The 12,155-nt window shown below is 45.1% G+C and overlaps 1 protein-coding gene across 2 annotated transcripts in view; it reads right to left on the reverse strand.

Moving 5' to 3' along the window:
• Window positions 1-5,515, reverse strand: part of zmat2 (zinc finger, matrin-type 2) — a 62,182-nt gene extending 56,667 nt beyond the window's left edge. The window contains exon 1 of one of the 2 annotated variants that reach the window (XM_063052617.1): window positions 5,456-5,515. In XM_063052617.1, the coding sequence (XP_062908687.1) occupies window positions 5,456-5,473 (18 nt within the window). In that variant the 5' untranslated portion in view covers window positions 5,474-5,515. Of the gene's footprint in view, window positions 1-5,434 lie in introns of both variants that reach the window. The other variant, XM_063052616.1, reaches the window with a different exon arrangement.
• Between the last annotated feature and the right edge of the window lie 6,640 nt (window positions 5,516-12,155).

A 12,155-nucleotide genomic window follows, 5' to 3' on the forward strand; every position in this document is an offset into this window, starting at 1 on the left:
ATTTTTAGAGCCTTTCTTAAATAGCTATCCTTCAGCACCTCACCTATGGGTAAGGATACTTTGAATATCTGTTAGGGCCCCTGCAATTTTTGCACTAGTCTCCCAAAGAGTCTAAGGAAACATCCTGTCAGGCCCTGGGAATTTATCTACCCTAAATTGCCTCAAGAGAGCAAACATCTCCTCCTCATGTAATCTGTATAGAGTTCATGACATCGGGCTAAAACAAGCAAAGTAAGTTTTCCATTGTACCTCAAAAGATGTGACACTAATAAACCAAATTACCAAGTTAATCAACCATGACCTTCCCTTTAGATATCCATGATTCTTTTGATTAATCGAAATTAATCCTGAAATTAAGTTTATACCGCTCCTGAGTTAACTCCAGCAATCTGCCCAGCACAGGTTGAAATCATCGGCCTGTGGGTTCCAAGTTTACCATGCCCCCACTTTCCAAATAATAGTCATAGAGCACTATCCCTCATAAGCAGGCCCTTCAGCCCATCTAGTCCATGCCAAACTGTTACTCTGCCTCATCTCATCGAGCCTTACCTGGACCATAGCTCTCCAAACCTCTCCTATCCATGTACTTAGACAAACTTCTCTTAAATGCTTCAATGGAACCCGTATGCAGCACTTCCACTGGCAGCTCAAGCCACACTCGCACCACCCCACCACCCTCTGAGTGAACAACCTCCCCGTTAGGATTCTCTTCAATGCTTCACTGCTCACCCTTAACCTATGACCTCTAGTTCTAGCCTCACCCAAGCCCAGAAGAAAAGCCTGCTGACATTTACCACATCTATACCCCTCATGATTAGGTTCATCTCTATCAATTACCCCTCATTCTCCGACACTCCAGGGAAAAACAAGTCCTAGGCTATTCCATCTTCCCCAGTAACTCAGGTCCCCAAATCTTGCCAATATCCCTATGAAATTCCTCTGCACTCTTTCAATCTTATTGATATCTTTCTTGTAGGTGGGTGACCACAAGTGCACACAATACTCCAAATTTGGTCTCACCAATCTCTGATACTTCAACATAACATCCCAACTTATAAACTCAATAACATTTAAAGATAAACTGCCCTTCAATCCTTGTGCTAACCTTATAGTTGCTTCCATGATTGCCCTATCTGTGCTTCCTGCCACGATTATACCCATCTCCCTCTTACCTGCCCTACCCATCTTTCCATTTTTCAGCCCCTTTACCCCAAGATCTCCTGCTCTTCACTGTTTTCTCCCTCCTCCCACCGCTCCCACAGTTACCTCGATGTCCCACTACCCCACCTGCTTCTTCCTCCTTGATATGTCCTTGAACTCCCATTATCTCTCACTCCTGCCCCCTCTGTATTTGCTTTAAACCCCCTCCATGACCCTTGACCCTGCCCCTTTCCTGATTGCTCCCACCCCTCCGCTGCAAATCCTCACAACCCTCCCAGTGACCCCACATCCCTGCCACCTCCCTATTTACCCGAAAACCCTCCTGACCTCTGACCAGTTCCTATATAGTTCAATCATTCCCCTGTAACCCTCAACCTTACTCCTATTTGCCCTGAACATCCCCTCCGGGGACCTCTGACCCATGCTCTTTCCCTAGACGCCCCTCGCCACCCTCCATGACTACTATTTTCTCTGTGACAGCTTCATTCCCTGCCCTCAGTCCAGCCACCACACTGTCTATGTACCCCATGGGTTGTTCCCCCAGCCTGGCCCCGACCCCTCTGCCCAGACACATGCCCGGGCAGCCACCTCTTCTCCTTACTTTTAATGGCAGTTGTGGATCCTCACCACCAACTGGACTGAAGTATGGTGTAGAGAAATGGGAAATAAAACCCCTACTAGTTCTTTATCAAATGAAAACTAAATTACCCCAAAGAGCCCTATATTACCCCAAAGACAATATTGTGAATTAAATTAAAATCACTTCCATTAGTGAGTAAAGTTTTTAAATGAAAACTATCAACCCCCCAAAGCTAGCAGTGCAGCCTGCATTTGCTTTATTTCAACCTTGTATGCTTCACACTGTAAAAGAGTGTGTTCAACTGTTTCATATTGAGGGCAAAAGCTACAGACACAAGAGTGATATTTTCCAACAAGATACAAGGAATAATCAAGCACAATATGCCCAATTCTAAGTCGAGTCAATTTAATACCATCAACGCTACCCTCAACCACACCTCTTTCATTTCACGCATGTCTGCTCTTACCCCATCCTCCTGCCACACTACCAGGGATAGGATTCCCCCTGTCCTCACCTACCACTCCACCAGCCTCCACATCCAGCACATAATTCTCCGAAACTTCTGCCACCTGCAACAGGATACCACCACCAAGCACATCTTTCCCTGCACTTTCTGCCTTTTGCAGGGATCACTCCCTACGCGACTCCCTTGTTCTCTTGACCCTCCCCACTGATCTCCCTCCTGCCACTTATCCTTACAAGTGGAACAACTGCTACACTTCCCCCCCATTAAGGGCCCCAAACAGTCCTTCCAGGTGAGGCAACACTTCACCTGTGAGTCTGTTGGGGTCACTCTCCCAGTGTGTCCTGCTGTATATTGGTGAGACCTGACGTAGATTGGGAGACCGCTTCGCCGAGCACCTACACTCCGTCCGCTAGAACAAGCGGGATCTCCCAGTGGCCACCCATTTTAATTCCACTTCCCATTCCAATCTGTCCATCACACACGAAATGCTGGAGGAACTCAGCAGGCCAAGCAGCATCGATGGAAAAAAGGACAGTCGACATTTCAGCCCTAAACGTCGACTGTCCTTTTCTCCCGCTATAGATGCTGCTAGGCCTGCAGAGTTCCTCCAGCATTTTGTATGCATTGCTCCAATTTCCAGCATCTGCAGATTTTCTCTTGTTTCCAATATATCCATCCATGGGCTCCTCCACTGTCGTGATGAGGCCACACTTAGGTTGGAGGAACAACACCTTGCAATCCGTTTGGTTAGCGTCTATCCTGATGGCATGAATATCAATTTATCAAACTTCCAGAAGTGCCCCCACCCACCTCCCCCCCCCACCATTTCCCATCTCCTTTTCCCTCTCTCACCTTATTCTCCTTGCCCATCCATCGCCTCCCTCTGGTGCTCCTCCCTCCTTTTATTTCTTCCATGGCCTGCTATCTCTTTCACCAACTTTCCAGCTCTTTACTTCATCCCTCCCTCTCCAGGTTCATCTGTCACTTTGTGTTTCTCTCTCCCTTCTCCCCACCTTTTAAATCTACTTATCTTTTTTGCCTCCAGTCCTGCCGAAGGGTTTCGGCCCGAAATGTCAACTGTACTCTTCCTAGATGCTGCCTGGCCTGCTGAGTTCCTCTAGCATTTTGTGTGTGTTGCTCATAAATCCTTCCCTTCTTGTTTTCCCCCTTCTCCCATTAATCCAACAGTTTTGTGTGTTCTGTAAACCTACTATCCCACAAGTCTTGCCATAATCCCCTAATTCTAAACCCGACCAAACCCATAGCTTCTGAATTGCTAAGTGGAGGCTCTTTATCCACCACTGAACTTCTAACAGTTTTTTTTAGCCAAACAATCAGCCCGCCCATTCCCCTTGACACCTCTATGTACAGGGACCCATAGGAAGAAAACATGCAAACCAATACTTCGAATATGATACAAATTTCAGAGTTTCTAACAGTAAATCTGACCTACTGCTAGAATAACCTGTTTTAAGACTCATCAAAACCAAAAGAGAATCTGAACAGATTTTCACTTTGCAAGGACAAACTTCCTCCACCCACAGTAAGCCCAAAATGATGACAACCAAATCTGCTGTATATACTGTTAAATGGTTAATAAGATGTTTCTTTATTGCTGCCTGTAATCTTTTGATCCATCAGTAAAAATGGTTAACACATCACAATTTTTTAAACATACTGATGAACCAACAGACTCTCAAGCATATCAGGATCCTCCAACTTCATTAAATCATGCAACCTAAAATCATTGGAAAAAACTAAGGTGGGGTTACCAAGAAAGCTACAGTGGGACATACTGCATAATCCAGCAAACCCACGTTCCTAGCATGGTTAAGAACCCAGCCACCCCCAAACTAAAAACATTCTTCTTGTGATGTTCCCAACAGTGCTCCGACACACCTTAAACAATCATTTCTCTGCCCCCTGAAATTAATCCAGTATGTTATCAACTTCAACCTCTGCAATTGTAAGAGTAATTGTCCCATTTCAATCAGTAAAGTCTTAATGCACCACAACACAGTCTTAAAGCCTGTGCTTGTATCACATCCAAACATTTTAAATGTGAAGATGAAGCTTATCCAGAAGTCACACAGCCATAATCAAGCACAGATCTAATCAAATAGAAATGGTCAAATATATTTGTGTACCACCCTAAGAATACCTACAGAAACACCTAAGAGTACTTCATGCCCCTTTACATTTGTATATTATTTTACTGATATGGTGCTTTCAAGGCAGCTTATTTTCCAGCCACGTGCCAAGAAATCTTACCACTGACATTTCTTTAAAAGTTTGACCATATCATTTCAAATCAAGTGTAGGTCTATTGACCCTCTTTGTAAAACACATAACTTGCGTTTTAGCTACTGAAGCTTAAATCCTCATCTATTTGTCCAGTCAACCTTATTAATTGCTAATTGCATCCTATATGCAGTAAAATTAAAATTTCTACCACTAATCCGTAAAGCTCCATTATCTGCATATAGTGATTTACCCACTCCAGCACCCTATCTCAGAGAAAATACAATTAATCATAATATTAAACAATAAAGGGCTACAAATACTGCCTTGTGGGGTCCCATTCTCTATCTCATAGAAGCCCAAATATACCTTACCTACTTTACTTGCATAGGCCATCCAAATAAATTATACAGTCTTCTCTCACTCCTACTTTCCATAATTTAATCAAAAGACCTTCCTTCCATAACATATCATATGCCTTTTCAATATCAAAAAGTTCTGCTATTACAACTTCACTTACCTGTGCCTTCCTAATATCATCTTCCAAATATTAAAATTAATCCAGTATCATTCTACCCTTCCAAAATCCGCTATGATAAAACGCTATGGCACCTCTTTTTTTCCAAAATATAATTCAAAAGCTCTATTACTATACGTTTCGTAACTTCACACAAATGGGACGTTAATGATATTGGTCTATAACTAAAAGGCTCCAACGGGGGTCTCCAGGTTTTACAATAGGCACTACTACTGCCATTTTCCATGAGGAAGGAAGATGGCCTAACCTTCAAATGCGATTCAATAATATTAATAATTCCTCGAGAGAGTTGTCAGTCATATGTTTAAACACACAATAGTATTAATCATCCTTTCTTGGAGACGTCTGATGGCCTGCACTAGTAATAGCCTTCTTAAACTCAGACAAAGGCAACTCTCCATCACTAATACTATCATTGCTGCCGCTGTCGCTTCAGGATAATCCCTACATTGTCGCTGCCGCCACTCACCCCGCTCCCCGACGCCATCCTGGCTCCACCGCCTCGCCGACCTGCTGTAAAACTGTCGCGCCGCGCCAGCCCTTCCGCCGTAAAGCGACGAAAGGAAGGGGCCGGTAGGTGGGGCGTTGTGGAGGAGCGTGTGGGGACGCAGCGCCACCTGCAGGAGCGGCAGACTCCGCTCTCGACCCCGCCGTCAACCGAAGCGCAGCCGCTCCCGTTTTGAACAGTGAACAGTTTCGGATGGGTGAACTGTACTTCACCATCAGGCAATTAGAGAGGTCGCCACCTTTGCCCTGATTTGCCTAATAACCCCTGTCAGCAATGCTGTACTCACCGTTTAAAGAGTGGAGGTCGTCATCGGATTTCGATGGACGGCCGAAGAAATTGAGAGGATACTTTCTCTTACAAACTCCGTTAAAACGTTGGCAAGAAACAGAACGCAGCTGCCCGTTTCCACGGATGCTGTCCCGCCTGCTGAGTTCCTCCAGCGTCTTCTGGGTGCAGCTGAATCGTCTTGATGCTATTGTGAGAATCAGGGCAGAACTGTTGCTTTCAAGCAAATGTTGCAAAGACTTGACAGCATCTCCAGAAATGGTAAAATAAAAACTTCACATCGGACAAGGTTTATGCCGTATGTCCCACTCATTGCAGTGAAGAGGATGGTAATGACCGGGGGTGTGGAGCTTTCCATGTGATGTCTGTCTGTCTAGGTACCATATCCGATGCGGACTTTGGTGACCATGGTTTTCTATATAGATCTATCCTTCGTTTTTAGGGTGACTTCCATTTCCTCGATGTGTAGCCACCTGGCTAGGCTTTTCATGTACACAAGCCGAGGTCTTCCTCTAGGTTTGCTCCATGTGATGGCTTGTTTCTGGCTTTTTTCTAGTATTGTTTGGCTTTAAATTACAATTTCAATCTGGCAACCCTGCCGCTACGCCAGCGGCAGCTCGCATATACTGTACATAGCGTCTAAAGCGTATACACTTCGTGGCATCAGGCGCCTTGGAGGTGAATCTCTGGATACTGAAATTGTCTCAAGGCAGGCAGTGTGAGGTCAGCGACTTTGCAAAGAAACACCCGATTCAGCCTCGAAAGTTATTTATACTCCATTTAAACCTCGTCCCAACTTGTCTCTACACTCCTTTCTTGCGGAACGATCTCGGCCCAGAACGTCGACTGTACTTTTTTTTCCACAGATGCTGCCTGGCCTGCTGAGTTCCTCCAGCATTTTGTGTGTGATACTGCTTTCTTCTCCATTCTTTTCCCTTACTGACATCCCCTGTTACTGAGGCAACACTTCACCCGTGAGTCTGTTGGGGAGGGGGGGGTCACCTACTGCAGTGGTCCCCAACCACCGGGCCGCGGACCGGTACCGGGCCACAAAGCATGTGCTACCAGGCCGCGAGGAAATGATATTATTTGGCGGTATGAAGCGATATGAGTCAGCGGCACCTTTCCTCATTCCCTGTCACGTCCACTATTGAACTTGAACGTATGCGAGGTCATTACCCTCGCAAGGTCATTAGTCGGTATGAGTAAAAACCAAACGTCGTTTGAGAATTTCTTTGGAAGAGGACATAAGAGGCCTAACGATGATGATAACACAGAGATAGCTGAGGCAGGGACTGCAAAAAAAAAGAAAGCTTCCTTCAGCAGAAAATACGACGAGCCATACATAAAATATGACTTTATTGCGACCGGTGACTCGCAAGCTCCAAGCCCCCTGTGTGTGATATGTGGAGACAAGCTGTCTAATGAGGCAATAAAGCCCTCAAAACTGCTTCGGCACCTTGAGTCCAAGCACCCTGCACTTAAAGACAAACCCGTTGAGTTTTTTGAGAGGGAAAAACGTGAGCAAGCGGGACAGAAGCAAGTGCTGAGAGCCACCACCTCCTCAAATGCTGCTGCTCTGAGAGCGTCGAACTTAGTGGCCAGCCGTATTGCTAAGGCCAAGAAGCCTTTCACTGTTGGTGAAGAATTGATTCTGTCCGCTGCCGAGGACATGTGCCGTGAACTGCACACACTTCAGTGATGAGGAGTGGAGAGCAAAACTCGCTCATCTGTCTGACATCTTCAACCTGCTCAATGAACTCAGTCTGTCACCTCAGGGGAGAATGACAACTGTCTTCAAGTTGGCAGATAAAGTGTCTGCTTTCAAAGCCAAACTGGAACTGTGGGGACGGCGAGCGGACAGGGGCATATTTGACTTGTTCCCAACATTAACTGGGATTTTGGGAGAGACTGAGGCTGCACCATCCTTCTCACAGCTGGTGTGCGATCACCTAACTTTACTGTCGGCAGAATTCGAGCGTTACTTCCCAACCGCAAATGACCCAAGACGTGCAAAGGAATGGGTCCATGACCCATTTATGAATGTACCTGGTGAATCAAACATGACAGCACGGGAAGAAGATCAACCCCTCGAGCTTGCAAATGACGGCGGGCTGAAAAGTATGTTTGACATAACATCTCTGCTGGCATTCTGGATCAAAGTCAAGGCTAAATATCCTGAGATCACCACGAAAGCACTGAAAACGTTGTTTCCATTTCCAACATCGTACCTCTGCGAAGCGGGGTTTTCTGCAATGAATGCAATGAAAACTAGATTGCGGAATAGACTGGACATCAGGAACCCCCTTCGAGTATCGCTGTCTCTCATCACCCCTCGACGGGAAGCAAGCCCAGGGCTCCCACTGATTCACTGATATTGGTGTGTTGCAATGATCTTATATGTTCATACGAGGAAAATAGGCGCTGTGTGTTTAATATCCAAACGTTACTTAAAATGTTATGATGCTATTGACTTATAATTGACTTATCACTATATTCATGCGAGGAAAATATGTGCTGTGTTTAATATTAAATTTGTTAGATAAACCCTTTTAGAAACGAAATTGAGTGTACGTCACAGTCGGGGTGTTGGGAACGGACCGAAGTGCAAGACACAGACACTGAAGTACAAGGAACAGGACTTGTCTAGAGTAGGGCTCGAGGCTTAAAGACAGGCTTGGGGTCTTGAGGCTTGAGGCTTGGAGACAGGCTTGGGGCCTTGAGGCTCGAGGCTTGGAGACAGGCTTGGGGCCTTGAGGCTCGAGGCTTGGAGACAGGCTTGGGGCCTTGAGGCTCGAGGCTTGGAGACAGGCTTGGGGTAAGGTAGAGGCAGGTCCGGATATTTGGAGGGTACGGCCCAGATCCGGGTCAGGGTCCGTTCAGTAGTCTTATCACAGTTACTGTCAGCTTGAACCAGTCTGGCCATTCTGAGGTATCTGAGTAGCCAGGGCACCAAAGGTTATGGTGCGAAGGTGGGGGAATGGGACTAAATGGGAGAGTGGATCAGCTCATGATAAAATGGCAGAGCAGACTCAATGGGCCGAATGGCCGACTTCTGCTTCTTTGTCTTATGGTCTTTTCATTAATTTCTGCTATATTATAAGCCCTCTCCTTTGCTTTTATGTTGGTGTTGTCTTCCCCTGTTAACCACCTTTGTATCATCCTGCCTTTAGAATACTTTTCCATCTTTGGAACCCATCCATCCTGCACCCTCCAAATTGGCCCCAGAAATTCCTGTCATTGCTGTTCTGCTGTCATCCCTGCTAGTGTTCCCTTCCAACCAACTTTGGCTAGCTCTTCTCTCATGCCTCTGTAATTCCCTTTACTCCACTGTAATACTGACACATCTGACTTTATCATCTGGTCAGACTGCAGCATGAATTCTAAAAATATTATGATCACCTTCTCCCAAGGGTTCCTTTATCTTAAGCTTCCTAATAAAATCTGGTTCATTACACATCATCCAAAACAGATTTGCCTTTCCTGTGTGGGTTTAACCACAAGTTGCTGTAAAATCCATTTTGTAGGAATTCTACTGTAACGCCCTGGTTCAGATCTTTACTGTGATGCTGTAGGTATTTCATTTTAGCAGTTCTGTAAGAGTAGTTCTGCTTTCAGCTTGTTTGGACTTGAGCTGAGATAAGGGGTTTTGTTGTTCAACTTAGGAATGTGATGTCAGCCAATCAGGATGGTAGAATTGGGAGCAGGTTCTAGAGAACGCTAGGCGGAGAGATCTTTGTTGGCAGGAGCCGGGAGAAAACAGGAGAGAAGATGGTGGAGGATGCTGCCCCTGTCGCACAAAGTGCTTTGTGCAGATGAATGTCTTTAAGGAGGAAAGACCAGTACTCCCATGGGAAACCCGTTTGTTTGAGATGGATCTTGAGGAACCTTTCGGAAGGTAGTGCATGCTTTCATTCAGACCGAGGGTCCAGTGCATGAGTTACAGACAAGTTCAAGATTTGAGCTCCACCATGTGACTGTTTAAGTATAATGGGTCCTTTTTGTATTTCTGATTAATAGTATGCAGTGTACGATCTGTTAGTTTGTGCTGACGGGCAATTACCGGGGGCAGTAAATCACACAACATTCACACAAACTGGGCGAGACATGTCAACCCCACAGATTTGGTGGGACCAAAGTCTCTACACTCTAGACGTATAAAGCCTGAGAAAGGGGGGTTTCTCACTGTGGAGTCCAGTGGCGGTTAGTGAGGGGCTAACGACCGCATTTCCAGAGACGCCCAGTAAAAGGGGGTTTCACCACCAATTCGCTTTCTGGCGATCCACCACCAGTTTGATTTTCCCCAATCTACCTGCATATTGAAATCTCCCATGACGATTGTAACATTGGCCATATTACATGCCTTTTCTATCTCCCATTGAAATTTATTCTCCACATCCTAGCTACTGTTCACAGAGTCCTGCATACAATTCCCATCAAGACCTCTTTGCCCTTGCACTTTCTTAACTCTATCCACAAAGATTCTACTTTCTCCAACCCTATGTCACCTCTTTTCTCAGGAATTGAATTCATTTTTCAAAGCAACAAAGCCACCCCACCCCCTCTGCCTACCTGCCTGTCCTTTAGATGCAAGATGTTTTTATCCTTGGATGTTAAGCTCCCAACTATGATCTTCTTTCAGCTACATCTCAGAGGTGCCCACAGTGTCATACCTACCAATCTCTAAATGTGTTATGAGACCATCTACCTTATTCCATACAAGGCGTGCATTCAAATATAACTCTTTCAGTCCTGTATTTATTACCCTTTTCGATTTTACCCCATGTTGCACTTCATCTCATTCCACTGTCAGCAATTTTTCCCTGTCATCTGCCTACCCTATTCCTGGGAGTCAATATCTCTGAAAATCTATCCTGCAGCTACAAAGAAGGCATGACAGCAGCTATACTTGATTAGGAGTTTGAGTAATTTTATTGTATCTTTATATAATTTTTTTTTCTTGAGACACTGTAAGTGTTGTTTCCTTCGATGTACTCGTGTTTATTTTGGAAAAAAATAATAAAAAGATTTGAAAAGAAAAGGAGTTTGAGGAGATTAGGTATATCACCAAAGACACTCGCAAATTTCTGTAGATGTAGAAATGTCAAGATACTGTTTACTAACTATACAGTAGCTCAGCGTTTAGTACCATCATTCCTACAGTCCTAATCGAAAAGCTACAGAACCTGGGCCTCTGTACATCTCTCTGCAATGGGATCATCGACTTCCTAACCAGAAGACTACAATCTGTGTGAACTGGTAATAACATCTCCACCTTGCTGACAATCAACTCTGGTGCAGCTCAAGGGTGTGTGCTTAGCCCACTGCTCTACTCTCTCTACACCCATGACTGTGTGGATATGCACAGCTCAAAGGCCATCTATAAATTTGCTGATGATACAACCACTGTTGGTAGAATCTCAGATGGTTTCGAGAGGGCGTACAGGAGTGAGATACACCAGCTAGTGGAGTGGTATCACAGCAACAACCTGGCACTCAACATCAGTTAGACCAAAGAGCTGATTGTGGACTTCAGGAGGGGTATGACGAAAGAACACATACCAATCCTCATAGAGGGATCAGAAGTGGAGAGACTGAGCGATTTCAAGTTCCTGGGTGTCAAGATTTCTGAGGATCTAACCTGGTCCCAACATATCGATGCAGCTATAAAATTTCATTGGGAGTTTGAGGAGATTAGTTTGTTACCAAAAACACTTGAAAATGTCTCCAGGTGTACCACAAAGAGCATTCTGACAGTCTGAATTACTATCTGGTATGGGGGGGGGGTGGGGGAGCTACTGCACAGGATCAAACTAAACTGCAGAAAGAGGTAGAATTAGTCAGCTCCATCATGGACACCAGCCTCGGTAGTATCCATGACATCTTCAAGGAGCAATGCCTCAAAAAGGTGGCATCCATCATTAAGGACCCCCATCACCCAGGACATGCCCTCTTCTCATTGCTACCATCAGGGAGGAGGTACAGGAGCCTAAAAGAACACACTCAACAATTCAGGAACAGTTTCTTCCCCTCTGCCATCTGATTTCTGAATGGACATTGAAACCGTGAACACTACCTCACTACGTTTTTATTTTTATTTCTGCACTACTTAATTAACTATTTAATATATATACTTACTGTAATTCACATTTTTCTATTATTATGCATTATTGTATTGTAGCTGCGAAGACAACAAATTTCATGACATATGCCAGTGATATTAAACCCGATTTTGATTCTGTCCATCCTCACAGTCTCACTATACACTGCATCGACTCGTATACCGATTGCCCCAGCCTCAGCTCTGTCACTCCGGCTCACATTCCCCTGCCAATTTAGTCTAAACCCTCCCCAACAGCTCTAGCAAAACCTGCCC

Source organism: Mobula hypostoma, chromosome 7, assembly GCF_963921235.1.
Source record: "Mobula hypostoma chromosome 7, sMobHyp1.1, whole genome shotgun sequence".
In the NCBI taxonomy this organism is placed as follows: Eukaryota; Metazoa; Chordata; class Chondrichthyes; order Myliobatiformes; family Myliobatidae; genus Mobula; species Mobula hypostoma.